Consider the following 24286-nt stretch of genomic DNA (forward strand, 5'->3'; position numbering starts at 1 on the left):
CATTGGCTAGAGACACAGTGAAACTTCAAAAAGCAAACCGGCCAAAGGAGTATATATGTGGTCAGAATTACTCTTATCAACTCCATCTCATTATTGAAAAGAATCATCGGATTTTGAATAAAATTTGATATCACTTATAACAATATTATACAAAATAAAATACACCCATGTAACATACTATGAAGAATATATAGTTACATCATGCAAAATAACTTCTGTTTCCTTGTGTAATGTGTAATAGGCAAAAAAAACGATTTATGAGAACCAAAGTTAGAGCATTTGCAGCCCCCAATCTTTTCCAGTGGATCATGTTAGTAAGAAAAAAGCTTTTTAAAAAAAAAACAAAAGAAAGAGTTTTTGTTGCGAGGATCAAAAGCCAGTGATTATGCTGTACTTTACGTTTCAAATTATTGTTTGAACAAAAACATAACTATGCTCTAATAAACCTGAATGCCAGAGAGAAACAAGCCAAGCAAGGATCTGGTATAAGTAGGTAGGGTCATGAGAATTGGGGAAGGAGTATCTGATGGTCGTTGAATTAGGGTGTTGGCCTATTACTTGTATCCCTTCTTTCAAATCAGCATAGATATGGCAAACTTAGCAACTTCAGCCTGCATTGTCAAGACTGCCACCCGACCAATTTATCTCTCTTGCTATAACTATTATCTTTCTTTTTATTCTAGAACTTTGACCATCAGAGAATCCTGCAGAAGACCCAAGAGGAGGATGATCTTGAAAATAAGCAGTTTACTCCACCCCTTCCCAGGCACAGTTCAAACACTGGCATTCCTTTTAGGCTTAATAGTGAAATAAGGACACAATAAAACATCCAGCAGCAGTGGGCAGGAATAACTACTGATGGTAGTGTCAGTCCAAGTACTCTCCCAGCTCTGCTATTGATGATGGAGATGAGATATTGAGGTTCCAACCATGAGAAGGTAACCTCATAAACAGCTGCATGAGTTGCTGGAAGGTACCAAAGAGGTTCACAACAATGAAGTAATGTTTAGAAGTGTCCACTTTCAGCCTCTGGTGACATCCTGTATGGCATTACCACTTTGTAATTATCCTTGGATAGTTTGGCATATCCAGTGACACATCTGAGTTCTCACAACAGGAATTCAAGCTGACACACTTCAGATTCGGTGGAAACTGAAATAGTTGCCATGCAAAGATTGGGCAACACAAGAAGCTGGAGCAGGAGTGGTTAATTCAACCCCTTTTGTCTGTTTAGCCAGCCAATAAAATCATGGCTATTCTGAATGTGGCCTTAACTGCACATCCTGTTTGCTCCCCATTATCTTTGACTCCCTTGTTAATCAAAAATCTAACTCAGTCTTGAATATATTCAATGACCCAATCTCCACTGGTCTCTGGGAAGAGAATTTCACAGACTAAGGCACCTCTGAGAAAAAACATCTCCTCATCTCAGTCTTAAATGCTTTCAAGCTAGCATCCTTCCAAGTATGTCTGTCTGGAAGTACAGTCCTAGTGTAGCCACCGAAGTTGGCCATTCCCTCAATACAAAATGGAGGAACGCAAAGCTTGCAGGGTAAAATGGACAAAGTTTACAGCACAAGCAGGCTGCAACAAGCCACTGTGTATTATGTCTGCTAAAAGAGCAGACAGCACCGAAACGAACATTCCGCATACTAATGAAGCAATCTCCGGGAGAGTTAGCATAGTAATGGAACGATCCCAGGGACAAAGGACACAAATAGGGAAGTGATTGCACCATTGTATGGGAAGCCAGACACCCCGGCACCAGCGGGGTTTGAAGACAAAGCACCTGAAGGCCCGCCCAGTAGTCGAGGGACAGCCTCAGTATTGGGGGGATTCAAACTAATCGATTGGGAAGAGACCCAATCGATCCCCAGCAGATAGAGGGTCCGCCCAAAATGGAGCGAAGCCCTGGGACCTATAAAAGACAGGTCCCAAACTCAGTTCGTTCTTCTTGACCAGCCCTCCTCTCTGCCAGCCTCTCCTCGACCAGCTCTCTGCCAGCCTCTCCTTGACCAGCTAACCCTCCCAGCAGAACACCATTGCAGCAGAAGAACCTTGTGGAGGAGAGGTCTGGAAAAGCAGCCGCCAGCAAGTAAGTCACAACGCACGCTACGGGAATAGACACTCCTGACCCCTTTAGACCATAACCACTGGAAGCCTGCGGACCCTGGACAAAGCTAGAAGCCGTTGTTCCCTGATCCGGCAGTCCCCTTATCCAGATAAGTATTTGGCCTAGTAGTGGTAGGATTAGCCTAGTCTTATAGTTATATGCATGATTAGTAGATTACTGTAATATAATAAACGTGTCTTGTTTGAATTTACTAATTGGTGTATGGTTTTATTGCTTTGAACTTGACCTTGAAACTTGTGGCGGTATCTTAACGATACCTGGCGACTCCAAAGCTAACGAACGAAACAGAGCCAAATTGAGTGTTAAGCACACTCACCCAGAACGAGCAACACTACATATTTGCAACATATGTTCTATTAACCTTGCTCTAAGTGTCTGTGTAATTGGCAAATAGATAGATACTACATGTAGTTTAAAAGTTATAGTCAAATTATAGATGTTCTCAATTTGCATTAATTATTTACAGGTAAACTGGTTCAATTAATTAATCTGGAACATATCAAAGTTGATCATGCAAGCAAATGGTTCAGTGGTTGGCAGTGATGTTATGCCAGTGTTATGTTATGCAGAATATACAAGGGAGAGCAGTAAGTTAACAAACACAAAAGCATTCAAAAATCTGATGATTTTGAGGTCCCTTGTGATATGGGATTGGTAATAGGTTGACAGGAAACAAGAATAGGCATAAAGGGGTTGCAGTGACTTATGGCAACTTGGGGCTTCAGCTTTTTACCCTATACATCAATACAAAGTAATCTGTTTTGCACTTTATGTAACCTCAACATTGAGAAGTCGTGTAATGTAATTTTATAAATTTGATGAATAAAATATACTTTTGGAAATAAAAAGGTTCACTAGACTGGGATGACAGAATTCAAAAAGGAATAGAAAACTTCCTGTGGATTCTACCAATGAGTCAGCTAACACCACTCATCTCTGCCTCGTTACACAATGTTTTCCCCCATCTTAGGGAAACATTTTCTCAGCACCTACCCAGTCAAGCCCCTTAAGAATTTTACATGTTTTGATTATATCCCCAGGCCAAAGCCAGGAGGGTAGCATGAGGTTTTGGGTGACCAAGATGTACGGGTAAATTCACTTACAGCAGGAAAGGTTATTTTGAGGATCTTCTTGGCTTTTAGCCACTTATGTTGAGAGAGCAGGTCTGTAGATATTAAAGCTGCTTTCTTACAAGGGCATCAACTTCACAGATAATTTTTTCTTTGTCCTCTAACATCGGCACCAAACACAGAATGGGTACTCTGGAAGTTAAATAAATGTGTATGTGGCTTGAATGACTCCTCCAGTTTAGTATTTCCCAGTGAAGTCAGTTTTGTTAAAGTTGGGGTGTCTTCAGTTGAAAACAGGCCCTGCAATGTTTTGTTAACACCATGAAGGGAAACTTTCGAGTATCTTCATGATGCATGGAGATGATTTTGTAGTGTGGTAGATGTTAATTTGAAAATACTGTTAGTAACGGGCTTAGAATGGAGTTCAAGATTGGAAGTCAGGTCTCTGGTGCATTCAAGTACATTGGGTTAGAAATCGGGCAGAGTGATTGACATGCCACTCTACGTCAGCAGCCTTACTTGAAGAATATTAACCTTGTCGCAATTACTCATGGTAGGGCCTCACAAAAGAATACAGCGGCTTCTGAAATGGAAAAAGAGGAACTCCAAAGTTTAATTGATTAGCAGACAAACAAGACAGAATGCCAGTTTTGATGTTTTAGAACTTAGCACTAAAACAAACAAGTCCAAAGTTGAAGAAATTGTTTGAGCAAACATTGGCAAAACTAAAATTGAAGAATTGTGTTTTGAAATTCCCAGTCTTATGTGATATTGGACAACTGGAACTGTTTATAGTGTCAAATTGATACATTGGCAGCGGATACACTTGCCCTAGTGGAGGCAGTAGATATGGCATTTTTATATCCAAAACCCTGACTGAAATTTTAGATTGAACAGGGCCATTGGGGACAGCGCCTATAAAATGTCACATAGACAATAAGTCCCCTTGGGAGAATGTCCACTCTACGAAAAGTGCCAATGAAAAGACTACAGATTGACATAGCGAGCTTAAAACAGATGCTAGTAAACATAAAGATTGATAAAAACAAGTGGGTTGACAGCAGTTATCAATTATCTATCCAACAAAAAAGGGACTAGTTCAAAGAAGTTATTACAAATTGTTAAGATTGGATTGGATTTGTTTATTGTCACATGTACCGAGGTACAGTGAAAAGTATTTTTCTGCAAGCAGCTCAGACCGATCATTTAGTACATGAAAATAAAAGAAAAAGAAAATACATAATAGGGCAACACAAGGTCCACAATGTAAATACATAGACAACGGCATTGGGTAAAGCATACAGGAGTGTAGTATTAATCAGGTCAGTCCATAAGAGGGTCGTTTAGGAGTCTGGGTTAGAAGCTGTTTTTGAATTTGTTTGTGGGTGCTCTCAGACTTTTGTATCTCCTGCCCGATGGAAGAAGATGATAGAGGGGCTTCTTTATCTACAAGGAAAAAAATGCGAGGGTGGATTTTTCTGAAAGGGGGAATAAGATGCATTTATTGTAGAAAATTTGTGTCATGGCAATTTATGTCAAATATTTATTTTCTTTCAGAGGGGGAAATTTGTAAGGAAAGAGTTAATGTTCCTCGGTGCTTAAGTTAGAATTGGAGTTTTAATTGATTAATAGACCATACTTGACTTTTGGTGGCGACAGGTAGAAGGTCGCACATCAGGTGGCTCCTGCCATGGTCTTTGTTTTTTGGAACTTTTTAACCCAGTTGTACCGGCCCATCGTCTGGGATAAGGAATTTGTCACCAAAAGAATGTCAAATTTATGAAGAAGATTGCTGCAAAGAAGATTACACGGGATAAATCTTTTGACGGAACCAGTAAGCTCGTGAAGAGAAGGGAAGGCAGCGGGTCCGGCCTTCGGTGTGACCACCCATAGCACACTGGAAACATTGACCGAGGTGATGGTGCAAGAGTTTGAAAAACAGTTTGCGAAGCATTTTCAGGTGCAGGGCAGGGTGATGATGGAAACCCTTTAGCGGTCAATTGAGGAGGCACGTGGCCCGATTTGGGAGAAGCTGGAAAAACCCTTGGAGGCAGTGAAGGAGCATGGAGAGGCGTTGAAGGGTGTAGAGTCAGCCTTGTCGTGGCATAGTCATCATATTGCCTCGCTGGAAGCTGAGATGTTGCTGGTGAAGGAGAGGAACACTGCTCTGAGGGCAAAGTTGGAGGACTTGAAGAACAGGTCGAGGAGACAGAACCTCAGAATCGTGGGGTTATCGGAGGGCATTTCTGAGATGTTTGTCAAGCCTTTGAGGGGGGAAAACGGGTGATTGTCCCCTTCAGAGTTGGGTCGAGCCCACCGAGTACTCCAGCGGAAGCCTCGGCCGAATGTGCCGGTGGTGATTATTGGATTCCACAGCTTTCAGAAGGAGCGGGTTCTGCAATGGGTCAAAGTGAATCGGGACTTGAGGTGGGAAGGAAGCATCATCAGGATATACCAGAATGTTGTAGTGGTGTTGGCATGCAGCTTTTATAAGACAACATCAATGCTATTCAGGAGTGAGTCAGGTTTGGATTGGTGTACCTGGCGAGGCTGAGAGTGACTTTTTGGTTGAAAGATAATTTTTCAATACGTCAGAGAGGGCGGAGGCATTTGTCAAGGAGCATGGACTTGATTGAATGGATTCGATTGGGACTTTAATGGGGCGTTTGGGAGGGGTTGGTTTGAGATCATTTGTAGTTTATATTTGGTGTATGTTTTGGATTGATTGGGCTATGGTTGTCAGGGAGTAGTGGTTAGGGTAACAGTATGGGGAACATATGGCCCCCTGGAGGACTTTTAAGTATTGTAAAGGTGTTGGGCTTTGCTAACTCTTCTGTAGCTGTAACGGGTTGGGGAGTGTTGTTTTTTTCTTTGTTCTTTGAACATACACGCTGATGGGATTTTACCGTTGCTTGCTGTAAAGTTTCAGCTAGTGAATGGTAATGAGGTGGGGAGGGCCTCCGGCTTGTTGGGCCTGCTTGGGCAAGGTTTGATGGGCCTAGCTTATTTATTTGGTGGGGGGAGAGAGGATGGTGTTGTCATTTTGGAAAACCTTTTTCAGGTTTATGGGTGGAGGGGGAGGGATCTGACTTGGACTAAGGACTTTTCTGTCTTGTCTTAGGGGTGGGGTTAGTTGCTGTCTTGGGTGGGTCCTGGGCCTGGACTTGCCGGAGGTGGCAACCTTTGTCTTTTATCTTTAGGAATTGGTCACACTCAGTGGACCAGGGGGAAGGGGGTTGGCAAGGGCAGGGGTTAATGTTTTTTTCCCCCAAGAGTAGAGGTTTGTAAATGGCATTTCATTTGTATGGATGTTTATTTTGTGTTGCATAAAATGAACATTTTTAATAAAAATATTTTTAAAAATATACCACACTTATTATTTGTTAGGCTGTACATAAACATAAAGAGGATATAGGTGGCACTGTGGTGTCCTGATAGAGAAGTGAATGTGAGACACAATAAACTTGCAGAAGTCAAGACTTGTTTTCTAGTTTTATTGCAGTGTTACCTTTGGAGCCTAATAGGGCAGACTGCATAGTTCTATCCAGAAACAAACTGGGAGAAACAGACCTAGAGGCTACAATGGATTCCAACTAGCTGTCCAACTTTCGGTGGTCAATCACCACTGAGGGCGTAGCCACACTTTGCTGCGTACAGGGGAATTTTAATTTCCACAATGTGGCCCAAAACTTACTGTTCGGACTCCGAGACAGCATTCCATTAGGGGCCATTCAACTTGGCCAAGAAGTCCATGCTGTGTGACGTCAAGCCCGGAGATGTCAAGATACAATGACGTTTTTGACTATCAGACAATCAGCAAGCTACCAGTAATATACCATATGAGATCAGATGACTCGGTCAGACCAACAATGTGCGCGCCAAGAAGGTACTGATCGCAATGAAGCATAAAGTCATCAACAAGCTGCAAAAAATAACACAAACTAAATATTACCCCAGTGGAAGAGGCCACAAAATGTGTTTCAGCAATGGTAGCTGCGGTGAAAAAGGATGTTACGGTCAGGGTATATATCAGACTATTAAGATCCCAACCCGACCCCAACAGTGGCTAGGATACTGGACCGAAATCCCAATATTTTAGTTTATTTGTAAGATTGTGCGAAAAGAATGATTTGCTTCGGGTTTGCATAAAGAAATAAGGCTTTGGTATTTTTTAAAACAAAACTTTATTTTGGCTATGATATTAAACGTTTTAACTTCACACCCGAAAAGAACAGCTTACAATTACACCTTGAATACTACTACTCAATTTCCCAATACACAATAAGAAAAGAAACATACAGATCTAAATCTATCTTACCGTAGGAGATGTGGACTCAGCATCAGGCAGATAAGAATATAATTCTTCTCTCCAAGGCTTTCTCCAACAAAACTCTGCTTCTCTAAAGCTTTTAAAAATGTCTCTCTGCATTCCTTGGCACCCCCAGCAATGACCTCATCTCCCCAAGCTGAAAAACAAATTCTCTTTGCAGGCTGCAAAGCACATCAACTCCCCAAGGACATTGCCAGACAAACCACAGTCCATTAGCCCAGAGTGATAAATACATTCTTTGCTAATTTCACCTTCTGGCCGCTAAAGCCCTCAGGCCGTTCAAAACAGAATTATCTTTTAAAAAACCATTGCAGTCAAATACACTCTAACCCCAGGCTTTTTACCCTGAAATGTCCAAATACTTCGACCTTAAAGTCTTTAGTCGTCACATGGACCCTGCACATTTAAACCAAGTTCTACTCAGGCCACATCACTCCATGTAGACAATAAAACAGGTCATCTCAGACAAGTCGCATGCAAGAATATTTAGTGTGTTAGATACAAAATGCGGTTTTGATAAATCCCACTGGAACTGGCAGTCAGGATTGACCACATTCATGTCTCTGGTAGGCAGATACCGTTTTCTCGAAATGCCATATGGTATCTCTACTGGCAGTGAGGTTTTTCAGCATTTTATGGAATAGCTCTTTGCAGATAAACCATGTGAAATCACAATTGATGACACTGTGATCCGGTGTCATACTGTAACTGAACATGATAAGCATCTTCATCATGTCCAAAACAAAATCAGCGATTTCAATTTGAAGCTCAACCCTGCATTGTGCTAATTCAAGGTCAATCAGGTGCGGTATATAGGCCACCTGCTCACAGATGGTGATGTAACATGTGACCCAGAGGAGACTGGGGCCATTCGCTACACAGACATTCCGGTCGATAAGCACACTTTACAGTGTTTCCTGGGTATGACAAACTGCCTCTCAAAATTAATTCCTTGTTATGGTGACATCACTGGACCACTTTGTCGAATGGTGTTGGCAAGAACACTACAAAGTGTTGTTCAAAAGATTCAAATTATCATTAGCATCTCCACCAGTATTACTATACTTCAATGACCAAACTTCTGTACTAATCTCAGCAGATGTGTCACAGCATGGATTTCAGCATGCATAGAAAATTGCAGACCAATAGCTTTTGCCTTGAAGGCCCTCACAGACACAGAAACTCGAAAAAGAGTTTCGGTGTAAATCGAAAAAGTGCTCCTTGCCCTGGTTTCTGCGTGTCAAAAATTCCATGACTTCATCTATGGTCATCCGCCAACTGTGAAAACTGACCATCAACCATCTTGAAGAAGCCTCTTCACACTGCATCTGCACAGCTACAACGCATGATGATAAAGTTACAATGCTACAACCTCAGTGTGGTGTACAAGCAGGGCAAAGAACCCTACCTAGCCGATATCCTCTCCAGAGCCTTCTTACCCACCACATACCAGGCTTATTGTGAGGCAGACATCAACATCATGGAGTTGGGTACTTTCCTCCCGCTGCATCCAGGAGTTGAAGCAGGCTTTGCAGCAAGTTGTCACGTACACTCGAATGCATGATGTCATCATGCAAGGTTGCGCAGAATCTTCTCAGGAGCTTCCCCATGACAACAGTGTATCTTTGCTTTTAGAGAGGAACCATTCAAAATGTTCTAATCCTGAGCAGTCCTCTATTTCCACAATCCAATGGCTTTGCTGAGAAAGTTGCACACTCCACCAAACAACTTCTGGAAAGGTGTGCGTGGGACAACACTCATTTCTATGCTGCAACTCTAAGACTATGTAATCTTCCCCGGCTCTTCTCTAGACTCCCCAGGACAATGATCCCGACCGCCAAGGCTATGCTGCTGCCAGAACCTGTAGCTAATACACATAAAGCACTGCTACACCGCAGATAAATAACAAGGTGCACTGTGACAAACACGTCCATGTTCTATGTCCCCTCACACCGAGCCAGTCCGCAAGCAGACCCCATGAAGCTAAGAACAATTAACAGCAGTCAAAGACAATGCCCTGCAGCTCAACAGCTATGTGGTGGGCTCCAATGGCGGCCAATATATATGCAATTGCCGCCACTTGTTGCCAATGGCTAAACCACCTTCAGCAGCTGATTACTCAGATTGACCACTTTTCCTGGAGCTCAGACCCCACACACCTCCCTGAAGCCGTACCCCCGTTGGGAGACCTGCGTGGTAAGGCCCATCGAGTCTGCACCAGCCCTTGGAAAGAGCACCCTACTTAACCCACCCTATCCCCGTTACCCCATCTATCCTTTTTTTTGGACACTATGGGCAATTTAGCATGGCCACTCCACCTAACCTGCACATCTTTGAACTGTGGGAGGAAAGCAGAGCACCCAAAGGAAAACCACTCTGACACGGTGAGAAAGTGCAAACTCCACACAGTCACCCAAGGCCGGAATTGAATCCGGGTCCCTGGAGCTGAGGCCGCAGTGCTAACCACTGTGCCACAGTTTCCACATACTTATATATGCATACACTGTTACATCTCAAACTGCCGGGGGCCCAAACTAAATGAGGAGGATGCAGACCGGATCGTTACATGACCATGTGATGCATCACGGGGATGGAGCTTGGCAGAATTACTTGAGACATCGGGCAGGGTAGGTGTGTTAATGAGACTTTGTATGTTTAGTTAACAAATTTCCCATTTGTTGAAAGTCCCTGTTGCAGTTGTTGATTTAACGTATACTACACAACTACAACAATTCTTGCACAGTCCAAAGAGCGTCTCTCATCAAGTTGATGGGTAAAGTCGCCATAGTCCCAGATGACTATCGGCTGCTTTCCCCTTTTGGTGGGGCGGAGAGGTGACGAGTGGTGATTTACTGAGGATCACCACACCACACTTCAGCCAAGATTGAGAAAACGGGCCTTCATGAATAACCTCAGCCAGTATACAAATTGAACACAAACTGAACAGGAATTGAAACCAGGGGCGTGATTCAGCCGACATAAAACAAAGTCCACTGTCGGGCGTGTTTAACGGGGGTGTTTCCTGGCGGCTGCACTGTCGAGAAACACCCCGCTATTCAACGGCACTTTTTTTTGTCTCAGGGAGTTTCACCCCACCGAGGCCGTACTTAAATGAGATTCCCTGCTGGCGGTTGTTCTCAGATCAGGGCACCATTTTGTCTGGCAGCCTCAATCACTACCCCTCCCTTCATCCCCAATCTTCCCGAGACACCTGGGAACTCCCTTCCTATGGGCAAGACCCCCTGGTAGTGCCAACCTGGGACACTGCCAATGTTCCTGGCAACACCACTCAGGCACCCTAGCAGTGCCAAGGTCACGCTGCCAGGGTGTCACAGCCAGTATGCCAGGCTGGTAGCAACAAGGTGCCTGGAGTGCCAGGGTACCACCCTGCTCTGTCTCCAAATACCCAGGGGTCTCTAATAGCCTGCACAGTGGGCTTGCAATGCAGAACAATGCCAGCAGCGCATTGGTTCAATTCCCGTACCAGCCTCCCCAAACAAGCGCCAAAATGTGGCGACTAGGCACTTTTCACAGTAACTTAATTGGAGCCTATTTGTGACAATAAGCCATTATTATTATTAAGACCTTCTGTTGCTGTTATGCCTGGTCTACATCTATGTGGACCAGTACCAAACGGTGCCCTGGCGAGTTCTCGCAGGTGTGGACATTGAGTCCCAGCATCTGGGTAATTAAATAAGCCATTTAAGGCTCAGTGAGGGTGAGATCCAGATTGTGCCGAGCAGAGCGAGTCGGTGACTTGCGATCCAGATGTCGTGCCAACCGACCTAAAACTAGCCACACCGGCACCAGTTGCTATTTATCCTCACATAGGTCCCTAGGAACAGCCCATAGAACACAGAGAACCGTGTAAGGGAGCTGCTTAGATTTTTAAAAAAATTCCAGATCTGCTCCGTAAAGGCAGAAAGTTGTCCAAAGTCTGGCGAACCTTCATTGCACTCCCTTTGGGACAATGGCGTTCCTTTGGACCGTGCACACTATTCCAGGCGTGGTCTCGCCAATGATCCATACAGTTGCAGTAAGAACTCTTAACACTCTTGGGCTAATAGGGGAGGCTGGCACGGAAGGGAAAAACGCTGTGCCTTTCGTTCTGGTCAGAAAGATATTGTCGTCGGCTCCTCCTCACCAGAGCCGCAGGCCCGCGGAGTGGCCCTTCGTCTAATGACAGGGCACCGCCCGCTCACGTGATCGCCGTTGCCTGTCGTGTTCGACGGGGACGTCCCGAGCTCTGGCGGCCGTTAGCGGCGGGCCCGGCACGCGATTGGCTGTTGCCAGCGGCGACCGGCGCGCGTGAGGGGGAGGGTCACGTGAGAGAGTGACGTTGTGGGGGGGGGAGGGTCAGTTTGCACTGCAGTCGCTGAATCCGGTGCTGATTGTCTGTGTGGGCAGGAGGTGGAGGAGGTAGAGAGAGAGGGGCTGAGGAAGGTGCACAATGGGCGAGCAGAATAATAAGATCGACCATGAGCCGACGGTGAATTACATAACCATGGAAGAGGTGAACACGCACAGCAGCTGCAAGTCCACATGGCTGGTGCTACACGACAAAGTGTACGATGTTACTAAATTTCTGGAGGAGGTGAGTCTCCTGTGTTGGCTGTTTATTTTGCCTGGGCTAGGCCTGGTGTTCAGTGTTACAATAATGGTTTGCAGGAAAAAGTCATGTCTTTTATTTTTTTAAAAAACTATATGTGGAAGGAAAAGCTGTACACTTCAACTACCTCTCAGGTGGATTAGAAAAAGAGTAATAATCTCTTGGCTAGGCTGGTTGGGTAAACTATTTTAGAAAGGAAAGATATGATTTTGGAGTTGGATTTTTTCTAATTCTGGAATTTGGATTTTAATGTGGTGCTTCAAAAAAAAATGATCAACTTCATCAGTGTGAACAGATTTTGTAACACTTTATTCGCTTCTTCTGCTTCAAGCAATTAAAGGTACAAAGGGGGGGGTGTTATTTCTAATACAGTACAATATATAGTATCACAGCCTTTTTGATAGTAATGCTCTTATATGAAATATATATATGGTTTGTTCTGCCTCAAATACTGCAGCAATGGATATGTAATTTATGTATTTATCATGTCTGTCGTTGTTGATTTAACACTGTGATTGCTTAATCTGTTAGTCTGTTTCACCGACAATTCAACTAGCTGTAATTGGGATTTCAGTATTTCATAATTTCACCCATTTTTAAAGTATGGTTACAATTAATCAGTTTCCAAATTCCTTGGAAATATTTCCAAATTTGTTCCTGGACTTTTGCAATTTCATTCTTGGGTATGGGTGTTCCTGGGAAGGCAAACCCATCCCTTGCTCACCTTGATAGTGGTGAGCTGCCTGGAGGCTGCAAGTCTGTGAGGTGCTGCTTTTCATTTAAGATATCACACTATGCAAACACAATGCCCATAGTGGAGGGAGTGGAAATATAAGATGGTGGATGGGTTGCTGATCAAGTGGCAAACCATGCCACAGATGGCATCAGCAGGCAAATTAAAAAAACATTAATTCATTTTACAGGAAGTGAATATCGCTGGTTAGGCCAGCATTTATTGCCCATCCCTAGCTGCCCTTCAGAAGATGATGGTGAGCTGCCTTCTTGAACCACTGCAGTCCTTGAGGTGTAGATCTTCCCATACTCACTGTGCAGTTAGGGAGGGAGTTCTAGGCTGTTGCCCCAGCGACAGTGAAGGAATGGCGATGTACTTTCCAGTCAAGGTGGCGAATGACGTGGAGGGGAACCTATAGGTGGTGGGGTTCCCAGGTATCTGCTGCTCGTGTCCTTCTAAATGGTAGTGGTCATGGGTTTGGAAGGTGCTGTCTCAGGAACCTTGGTGAGTTACTGCAGTGCATTTTGTAGATGGCACACAAGGCTGCTACTGTTCATCATTGATGGAGGGTGTTGCACGTTTTGCTATGAGTGTAAAACACGTTTATTGGGGTGTATTAACTTCCAAGTGCTTAACACCACTAGGCTCTGTTCTATGTATTTATTCAGCTCAGGAGTCACCAGGTGCCGTATAGACACCGTCACGAGTATTCCAAGGTCAAGTTCAAAGTAATAAAGACGATACACCGATTAGTAAGGTCCAAACGATCAATATTTATTATACAATTATAATAAATACTCATGCACACACTAAGAGACTAAGCTATAACTAAACTTAAGTAATCAGAATACTTATCTAACAGGAACAGGCAAGGTCAGGGAGCGAGGCCTTCGTCCCGGTCTTGGGCTGCAACCTTCAGCAAGCGTGCTGGTCACTGGGGGTTTAGCGGGCTTAGTTCGCGTAGCGAGCGTCGTACTGGCACTTAGGGTTCGGCGGCTGGTGCTCAACGGTTGGAGTCAGGATACAGCTTCAAGGTCTTGGTCAGGGCCGGAGCACGAAAACAAACAGACAGGACCATGTGTGGGGGTCTATATTTATAGGGGTCCCCAATGTCCTTCCCTCTTCTTGGGCGGGCTTTACCTTTGGTTATCTATTGGGTCAATTCCTCATCGATACTGTTTGAATTCCCCAATGCGAGGGGGTCTCCGTGATGGGGGGGGCGTTTCTTATGCCCTTTTGTTTGGAGGTTTCTGGTGCCTCGATGTCTGGGCCTTGGTTCGAATGTGTCCATTCAGAGTCAAATGTTTCTATTGTGTGGGTGTTCAGGTCTGATTGCCTCATTAGTATGCAAAGCGTTTTGCCATTTGCACCTAACTAAGGTCTTCTCACCTGAGCCCAAACTGGTTTCTGCTACTTGCAGAATGCAAAATGCTCTCTTTGCAGACTGCTGTTTTGGCTAAACTGCCTTTTTCCCTGCAGTCTTAGCGCTTGGCTTACTTTGCAGCTCAGCGTCCATTTTAGGTGGCTACAGTGGCTACAAGGGCTTGAATGTTTGTGGTAGAGAGGGCAATCAAGTGGGCTGCTTTGTCCTGGATGGTGTTGAGCTTTTTGAGTGTTGTTGGAGCTGCACATATCGAGGCAAGTGGAGTGTATTCAATCACACTCCATACTTGCGCCTGATTAGCAGTGGGGAATGTTTAAGATTAATTACCTTATCTGTCCAGAAATGTGATAGAAATTAGGAATGTAATTCATCTTGCCTGTCCTGAAAATATCCATTGTCTGGGCAGCCAACTATTCCTTGAACTACTTGACACATTTTGTCAACACTACCTTACCTAGAAGTTCATTCCATGTGAGACTAAAATTCAGTCACTGTTCCATAGTGCTGCTTTTTTTTGTTGTTGCTGTGCTCTTATCCAAGCCCCATGTGACATCCAAAATAACACAATCGGAAACTCCCATGGAGCTGCTGATTATTTTTTCTTTGGTCTGCTCCTAGGTGAATATGGTGGGTTTTTTTATTTTGAAAATTTGTTTGGGAAATTTGTCTCTCAAATTGTAATTTTTATGTCACATGATGTACTGGAGATGCACTCAATTCACAGCACTGTGTTCAGTATGATACAATCGTAGTACACTAGTTAGGAAGTTTTACTCAGAATTTTGTACAAATTACTGCAGCGATGTTGAGCTTTTGATGTTGATTGACATGGTAGTTCAGGTATGCAGATAATTATGCATAGTGTACTGCTAGATAGATGGCAGAACTGTCAGTGAGCAATATCTGGTCATACACTTAAAAGAAGCTGTGAATACATTACAATTGATGGGTTTCCTCCGGGTGCTCCAGTTTCCTCCCACAAATCCCGTAAGACGTGCTGTTAGACAATTTGGACATTCTGAATTCTCCCTCTGTACCCGAAGGTGCCGGACTGTGGTGACTAGGGGCTTTTCACAGTAACTTCATTGCAGTGTTAATGTAAGCCTACCTGTGACAGTATAGATTATTATTATGAAATATATATTTGTGTATATTTAGTACATTTGCTCAAATAGCATTCGTCCCAACGATGAGGATTAAAATGTAAAAAGCTGTTTGCCCAAGTCACTTCCAGTGGCTCTAAACTATCTGTCCTTTGAGCCTTCATAATACATAACCTACAAAAATGACCCATCAATCCTGACCAACATTGGCTCTTGGTCCCCGATCCTTCAAATTCTGATCATCCTGTGTAAATCCCTTCTGGGCCTCGCGCATCCTCCAGGCGTACAACTTTCTGATAACTTTGTTTTCCACATACTTTGGCCCACTCCCTTGACCTCACTATTGGCAACTTTGACTTTAGCTGTCCACACATTCAAGGTATTTAATTACCTCCCTAAACCTTGGATCTTTTCACCCCCGCTCCAAGCAATCTCAAGACCTGATCTGAGCAACAATTTTGTGAGTTGAAAGCTGCTAATCGTTATATAGAGTACTTATCAGGAGAGTGATAGACTTGTCGTTTGTTCATTACAAAAACATTCAGTTGATGTAATGTTTTTTCTTCAAAATCGTGCCAATATTAGGTAACCTTCAATCAAAATATGTTTTTTGTTATTTTGTCCATGTTGTCCTCTGTTGTACTAAATTTAAAAATAGCCATGAAGACTTGATGTATTTTGGTTCTTATCAGAACTTGCATTTCAGTGTTCAGGGACGTTGATGTTAGAAGGTTGTATTGGAGAAATGAATGGGACTGAAAGTTGATAAACCCCTGGGGCCTGATATTATGCATCCTAAAGTGTTGAAAGCGGTTGCTATAGTGATGGATGCATTGGGGATCATCTATATTCTATAGATTTTGGAATGGTTCCTGTATATTGGAAAGAAACAAATGTCACCCCACTATTTAAGAAGAGAAGGAGAGAGAGCAAACAGGAACTACAGGCTAGAACATATTTTTTTCCATAAATTTAGAGTACCCAATTAATATTTTCCAATAAAGGGGCAATTTAGCATGGCCAATCCACCTAGACTGCACATCTTTTGAGTTGTGGGGGCGAAACCCACATAGAGACTGGGAGAATGTGCAAACTCCACACTGACAGTGACCCTTGAACCTAGGACCTCATTGTCGTGAGGCAGCAGGGCTAACCCACTGCGCCACCGGGCTGCCATTTAGAACATATTATGAAGGCTGTGATAAATGGACAATTGGGTAATCATGATCTGATTGGGCATAGTCAACATTGTTTATGAATGGGAAATCGTGTTTGACAAACTTGGTGTTTTTTGAGGATGTTACAACAAATTTGATAAAGGAGAGTCAATGGATGTAGCATATTTGGATTTTCAGAAATTTTTTTGAAGTCCCCCACAGGATTAGCAAAATAAAAGCACGCGAGAAAGGAAGCAATATACTAGCATGGATTGAGGATTGGTTAACAGGCAGGGAACAGAGAGTAGGAATAAACAAATCATTCTCGTGTTAGCAGATTATGGCTGGTGGGGTACCACAAGGATGGTACTTGTGGCCCCAGCTGTTCACAATATATATTAATGATTTGGATGTGGGGATCAAATGTAATATTTCCAAATTCGTGGATGATACCAAGCTAGGTGGGAATGTGTGTTGTGAGGAATGTGTAAAGGAGAATTTGGACTGGAGTGGGCAAGAGTATGGCAGATCATAGAATCCTGACAGGACAGAAGGAGGCCATTCGGCCCATCGAGTCTGCACCGGCTCTCTCCCCAACCCTATCCACCTAACCTGGATACCAAGGGACAATTCATCATAGCCAATCCACCTAACCTGCACATCTTTGGACTGGGCGGAAACCGGAGTACCTGGAGGAAACCCACGCACACACGGGAAGAACATGCAGACTCCACACAGACAGCCACCCAAGGCTGGAATTGAACCCGGGTCCCTGGCGCTGTGAGGCAGAAGTGTTAACCACTGTGCTGCCCTGGAATGTGGAAAAATATGGGGTAATACACTTTGATAGAAGAAACAGATGTGCAGAATATTTCCTAAACGGTAAGAAATTAGAAAGTATAGATGTACAAGGAGAACTGTGTGTCCTTGTCCTTGTCCATGTGCCACTGAAGGCTAACATTCAGGTGCAGCAAGATATTAGGAAGGCTAATAGAATGTTAGTTTTTAATGCAAGAGGATTTGAATGCAGGAGTAGTTTTGCTTCAATTGTATAGAAGCTTAGTTAGACTGCACCTGGAGTACAGTTTTGCCCGTCCGCATGCAGCGAAGGCTCACCAGACTTGTTCTATGGAAGGGGGGCTGTCTTGTGAAGTGAGAATCGGCAAACCCTCAGGGGCCAGTGCTGTATAAGGCTGTGGTCAGACCCCATCAGGAGTACCGTGAGCAGTTTTGGGCCCTGTGTCTAAGGAAGGATGTGCTGGGCTTGGAAAGAGTCCAGAGGAGGTTCACGAGAATGATCCCTGGAATGAAGAGCTTGTGGTATGATGAACAGTTGAGGACTCTGGGCCTGTACTCGTTGGAGTTTAAAAGGATGAGGAGGTTCTTGTTGAAACTTGCAGGATACTGTGAGGCCTGGATAGAGTGGAGAGGATATTTCCACTTGTAGGAAAAACTAGAAGCAGAGGACACAATCTCAGATTAAAGGGACGATGAGGAGGAATTTGTGAAACGGTGGAACTCTTTGCCGCAGAAGGCTGTGGAGGCCAAATCACTGAGTGTCTTTAAGACAGAGATAGATAGGTTCTTGATTAATAAGGGGATCAGGGGTTATGGGGAGAAGGCAGGAGATTATGGGGAGAAGGCAGGAGAATGGGGATGAGAAAAATATCAGCCATGATTGAATGGCAGAGCAGACTCGATGGGCCGAGTGGCATAATTCTGCTCCTATCTCTTGTGGTCCAAGTCCCTGAGATGTAGGTACACCACTGTTCTGGTATGGTGAGAATGCCAGGATTTTGACCCAGCAACAGTGAAGGAACGGCAATATATTTCAAATTCGGAATGGTGAGCGACTTGGAGGGGAACCTCCAGGTGTGGTGTTCCAAGGTATCTGATGCTCATGTCCTTCTAAATAGTAATCGTCGTGGGTTTAGAAGTTGCTGCCTAAGGAATCTTGGTGAATTCCTAAAGTGAATCTTGCAGATGGTGCACACTGGTGCCACTTTTCATCCGTGATCGAGGAATTCAATGCTTGTGGAAGGGATAGCAATCAAGCTGCCATGTCCTGGATGGTGTGAGCTTCTTGAATGATAGTGGAGCTGCACTCATCCAGGCAGATGGAGAGTATTCCATTACACTCCTGATTTGTGCCTTGTAGAATTGGTGGACATGCTTTGCGAAGTCAGGAGGTGAGTTATTCAATGTAGGTTTACTAACCTTTGTCCTGCCCTGGTAGCCACAGTATTAATGTGGCTCGTCCAGTTCAGTTTCTGATCAATGGTAACCCCCAGGATGTTGATTGTGGTGGATTCATCAATGGTAATGCCATTTCAATGTCAAGGGGCAATAGTTAGATCCCCGCTTGTAGGAGATGGTCATTGCCTGGCACTTATGTGCCGCGAATGTAACTTGCCACATTATGAGCAGTTTTGGGACCAATATCTAATGAAAGATGTTCTAGCCTTGGAAAGGGTCCGGAGGAGGTTCACAAGAATGATCCCTGGAATGAAGAGTTTGTCGCATGAGGAACAGTTGAGAACTCTGGGTCTGTACTCGTTTGAGTTTAGAAGGATGAGGGGGGATCTTATTGAAACTTGCAGGATACTGTGAGGCCTGGATAGAGTGAACGTGCAGGGGAAGTTTCCACCTGTAGGAAAAACTAGAAGCAGAGGACACAATCTCAGACTAAAGGGGCGATCCTTTAAAACAGAGATGAGGAGGGATTTCTTTAGCCAGAGGGTGGTGAATCTGTGGAACTCTTTGCCCAGAAGGCCGTGGAGGCCAATTCACGGAGTGTCTTTAAGGCAGAGATAGATAGGTTCTTGATTAATAAGGGGATCAGGGGTTATGGGAAGAAGGCAGGAGAATGGGGATGAGAAAATTATCAACCATGATTGAATGGCGGAGTAGACCCGATGGGCCAAGTGGCCTAATTCTGCTCCTATGTCTTAAGGTCACTTAGCCCAAGCCTGGATATTGTGCTGATTTCACGTGTCTGTGAAGGCTGATGTATTCTTTTTAAAAAAAAATTTTATTGGAATTTTTAACAGAAAATATAACAACAAACAATAAAAAGCAACAATGAAACACCCTAATAACTGTAACACCCCCAAGACCGTATCAACGCATGTATCACACGCCCCCCCCCCCCCCCCCCCCCCCCCCCCCCCCCCCCCCCCCCGCCCCCCAAACCCAGTAAACAACAAGAGAACTTAAAAATAAATTAAGGGAAGGGCTGCCACCGCCTAAAGAACCCATGTACCGATCCTCTCGGGACGAATTTGACCTTCTCTAGCTTAATAAAACCCGCCATGTCATTGATCCAGGTCTCCACGCTTGGGGGCCTCGCATCCTTCCACTGTAGCAAGATCCTCCGCCGGGCTACTAGGGACACAAAGGCCAGCACACCGGCCTCTTTCGCCTCCTGCACTCCCGGCTCCACCCCAACCCCAAAAATCGCGAGTCCCCAGCCTGGCTTGACCCTGGATCCTACCACCCTCGACACCGTCCTCGCCACCCCCTTCCAGAACTCCTCCAGTGCCGGGCATGCCCAGAACATATGGGCATGGTTCGCTAGACTCCCTGACACACCTGTCTTCGCCCCCAAAGAACTTACTCATCCTAGACCCGGACATGTGGGCCCGGTGCAGCACCTTGAATTGGATGAGGCTAAGCCGCGCACATGAGGAGGAAGAATTAACCCTCTCCACGGCATCAGCCCATGTCCCATCTTCGATCTGTTCCCCCAGTTCCCCCTCCCACTTAGCTTTCAGCTCCTCTACTGACGCCTTCTCCACCTCCTGCATTACCTTGTAGATATCAGATATCTTCCCCTCCCCGACCCAGACCCCCGAAAGCACCCTGTCACTCACCACCCTCGCGGAAAGAGAAGGGAATCCCTCCACCTGCCGCCTAGCAAACGCCTTTACCTGCAGATATCTGAACATGTTCCCCGGGGGGAGCCCAAATTTCTCCTCCAACTCCCCCAGGCTCGCAAACCTCCCATCAATGAACAGGTCCCTCAGCTGTCTGATGCCCGCTCTGTGCCAACCCTGGAACCCCCCCATCAATGTTCCCCGGGACGAACCGATGGTTCCCCCTTAACGGAGCCTCCATCGAGCCCCCCACTTCCCCCATGTCGCCTCCACTGCCCCAAATCTTGAGGGTAGCCGCCACCACCGGACTCGTGGTATACCTCGTAGGAGGGAGCGGCACCGTTACCAGGGCCCCCAGGCTTGTATCTCCACAGGACGCCCTCTCCATCCGTTTCCATGCTGCCCCCTCCCCCTCCATCACCCACTTGCGCACCATCGACACATTGGCCGCCCAATAATACCCCGAGAGATTGGGTAACGCCAGCCCCCCACCATCTCTACCCCGCTCCAAGAAGACCCTCTTCACCCTCGGGGTCCCATGCGCCCAAACAAAGCTCATAATGCTGCTAGTCACCCTCCTAAAAAAGGCCCTAGGGATAAAGATGGGCAAACACTGAAAGAGGAACAAGAACCTCGGGAGAACCGTCATTTTGACGGACTGCACTCTACCCGCCAGTGATAGCGGCACCATGTCCCACCTTTTGAATTTCTCCTCCATCTGCTCCACAAGCCTGGTAAAATTAACTTATGGAGAGTCTCCCAACTCCTGCCCCCCCAGGTATCTGAAACTCTTCACTGCCCTCTTAAACGGGAGCCTCCCAATTCCCTCCTCCTGATCACCCGGGTGTACTACAAATACCTCACTCTTGCCTAGATTTAACTTATAGACCGAGAATTCCCCCCTCTGGGTCTGCCACATACAACAGCAGGTCGTCCGCATACAGCGATACCCTATGTTCTTCCCCACCCCGCACCAGGCCCCTCTACCTCCCCAACTCCCTCAGCGCCAAAGCTAAAGGTTCTATCGCCAGTGCAAAAAGCAAGGGGGACAGGGGGCACCCCTGCCTGGTCCCACGGTGGAGCCTGAAGTACTCTGATCTCCTTCCATTGGTAACTACACTCGCCATCGGGGCCTCATAAAGCAATCTCACCCATTTGATGAACCCCTCCCTGAATCCGAACCGCTCCAGCACCTCCCACAGGTACCCCCACTCAACTCTATCAAACGCCTTCTCTGCATCCAGCGCCACCACTATCTCTGCCTTCCCCTCCACCACTATCTCCGCCTTCCCCTCCACCACTATCTCTGCCTCCCCCTCCACCGCCAGCATCATAATCACATTTAACAATCTCCGCACATTCGTGTTGAGCTGCCTTCCCTTGACAAATCCTGTCTGATCCTCGTGTATCACCCCTGGAACACAGTCCTCTATCCTGGTTGCCAGGATCTTCGCCAGCAACTTAGCGTCAACATTGAGGAGCGAGATTGGCCTGTATGATCCACACTGCAAGGGGTCCTTATCCCTCTTCAGGATCAGAGAGATCAGCGCCCGTGACATCGTCGGGGGGCAAAGCCCCCCCCCCCCCCCCCCTTTCCCATGCCTCATTGAAGGGTCGCACCAACAGGGGGCCCACCAGATCCGCATACTTTTTATAAAATTCCACCGGGAACCCATCCGGCCCCGGCGCCTTACCTGACTGCATTTTATCAATCCCCCTGACTAGCTCCTCCAACTCTATCGGCACCCCCAGCCCCTCCACCAGCTCCTCTTGCACCTTTGGGAAACGTAGCTTGTTCATGAAGCTCTCCATTCCCCTCCCCCCATCGGTGGCTCCGACCGGTACAGTTCCTCGTAGAAGTCCCTAAAGACCCCGTTCACCTCTGCCCCCTTCTGCACCACATTCCCACCCCTATCCGTCACTCCACCAATTTCCCTAGCCGCATCTCGCCTATGGAGCTGATGCGCCAACATCCTGCTCGCCTTCTCCCCATGCTCGTATACCGCGCCTTGTGCCCTCCTCCACTGTGCCTCCGCCTTTCTGATGGTCAACAAGTCGAACTTGGCCTGCAAACTACGCCGTTCCCCCAGCAACCCCTCCTCCGGTGCCTCCGCGTACCTCCTATCCACATCCAGGAGCTCCCCCACCAGTCTCTCCCTCTCCCTCCTTTCCCTATGGGCCCGGATGGAAATCAACTCTCCCCGGATCACTGCTTTCAGAGCCTCCCGGACCTCCCCTGTGTCGTTGGTCTCAAGATACCCCTCAATACTTCCCCGGACCCTCCTACACACCTCCTCATCAGCCAGCATCCCCACATCCAGGCGCCACAGCGGGCGCTGGTCCCGCGCCTCCCCCATCTCCAGATCGACCCAGTGCGGAGCATGGTCTGAAATTGCTATGGCCGAATACTCGGCATCCTGCACCTTCGGGATCAATCCCCTGCTCAGGACGAAAAAATCTATTCGGGAGTAAACCCTATGGACATGGGAGAAAAAGGAATACTCCCGCGCCCTCGGCCTCCCAAACCTCCAGGGATCCACCCCTCCCATCTGGTCCATAAACCCCCTCAGCACCTTGGCCGCCGCTGGTCTCCTACCCGTCCTTGAACTGGACCGGTCCAGCGGGGGATCCAGCACTGTGTTAAAGTCTCCCCCCATGATCAGGACCTAGCCTCCAGGTCTGGAATGCGGCCCAACATACGCCTCATAAAGCCAGCATCATCCCAGTTCGGGGCATATACATTAACCAACACCACCTTCTCTCCCTGCAGCTTACCCTTCACCATAATATATCTGCCCTCCTTGTCCGACACCACCTCAGACGCCTCGAACGCCACCCTCTTCCCCACCAGAGTCGCCACCCCCCCCCCCCCCCCCCCCCCCCCCCGGTTCTTCGCGTCTAATCCTGAGTGGAAAACCTGCCCCACCCACCCCTTCCTCAGACGAACCTGGTCCGCCACCTTCAAGTGGGTCTCCTGGAGCATAGCCACGTCCGCCTTCAGCCCCTTCAGATGAGAAAATACCCTAGCTCTCTTAACCGGCCCATTCAGCCCCCTCACGTTCCAGGTAATCGGCCGGATCAGAGGGCACCCTGCCCCCCCCATCCCCGCCGACTAGCCATAGCTTATCAACTGCTCGCCCCAGGCCAGCACACCCCGCCCGACCCGTTCCCTATGACGATAACGCCGCCTCTCTACCCCCCCCCCCCCCCCCCCCCCCCCCCCCCCCCCCCCCCCCCGGCCCACACCAGCTCCTTCTTGACCATTCCAGCAGCAACCCGGTATCCACCCCCCCCCAGGCTAGGACCCTTCCTAACCGCGACGCACCCTCCATGGAACTTCCGTGAGTCAGCTGACTTCTGCTGACCTCGGCAACTCTCGCCAAAACCTGGCCCCTCCCGGCATGGGGTCATCCCTCCTCCTGCCACACCTCCTTGGCACCGCTTCAGCGCGGGAAAAAACCAGTAGAGGCCACGCCCTCAACGCCATCTCCACCCCCCACCCCCCCGTCCCGCAGCGCGGGAAACCAGAGGAAAGCCCGCGCTTTCACACTGCCCCACCCCACCCTTCTGACGCAGCTCCCCAAATTCCAGCTCCACCCCATCCCCCAGCCCCACCCCATCCCCTAGCCCCGTACAGAAGAGAAAATAAAAAAACAAAAAACAAACCCCCAACATTCCCCACATAACCCAAAACCATACCCAACAGAGCAAAAAAACCAGCATAAAAAACACATGTCAAAGTTGCAAAAACAGCAACGACCATAGTGCACCGGACCCTGCAGCCCTCAGACCCTAGTTCGAGTCCAGCTTCTCCGCCTGTGCAAAGGCCTACGCTCCTCCGGAGACTCTTGTAGTGGTGCCGGTCCTTGTATGTCACCCACAGACGCGCAG

At 46.8% G+C, this 24286-nt stretch overlaps 1 protein-coding gene across 1 annotated transcript in view; it reads left to right on the top strand.

Moving 5' to 3' along the window:
- Positions 1 to 11876: 11876 nt before the first annotated feature.
- LOC119971188 (cytochrome b5) overlaps positions 11877 to 24286 on the top strand; it is a 49400-nt gene continuing 36990 nt past the window's right edge. Inside the window, exon 1 of the mRNA XM_038806396.1 lies at positions 11877 to 12128. Coding sequence (XP_038662324.1) covers positions 11985 to 12128 — 144 coding nt within the window. The 5' untranslated portion in view covers positions 11877 to 11984. The remainder of the gene's footprint in view (positions 12129 to 24286) is intronic.

The sequence above is a fragment of the Scyliorhinus canicula genome, chromosome 9 (genome assembly GCF_902713615.1).
Source record: "Scyliorhinus canicula chromosome 9, sScyCan1.1, whole genome shotgun sequence".
Taxonomy (NCBI): domain Eukaryota; kingdom Metazoa; phylum Chordata; class Chondrichthyes; order Carcharhiniformes; family Scyliorhinidae; genus Scyliorhinus; species Scyliorhinus canicula.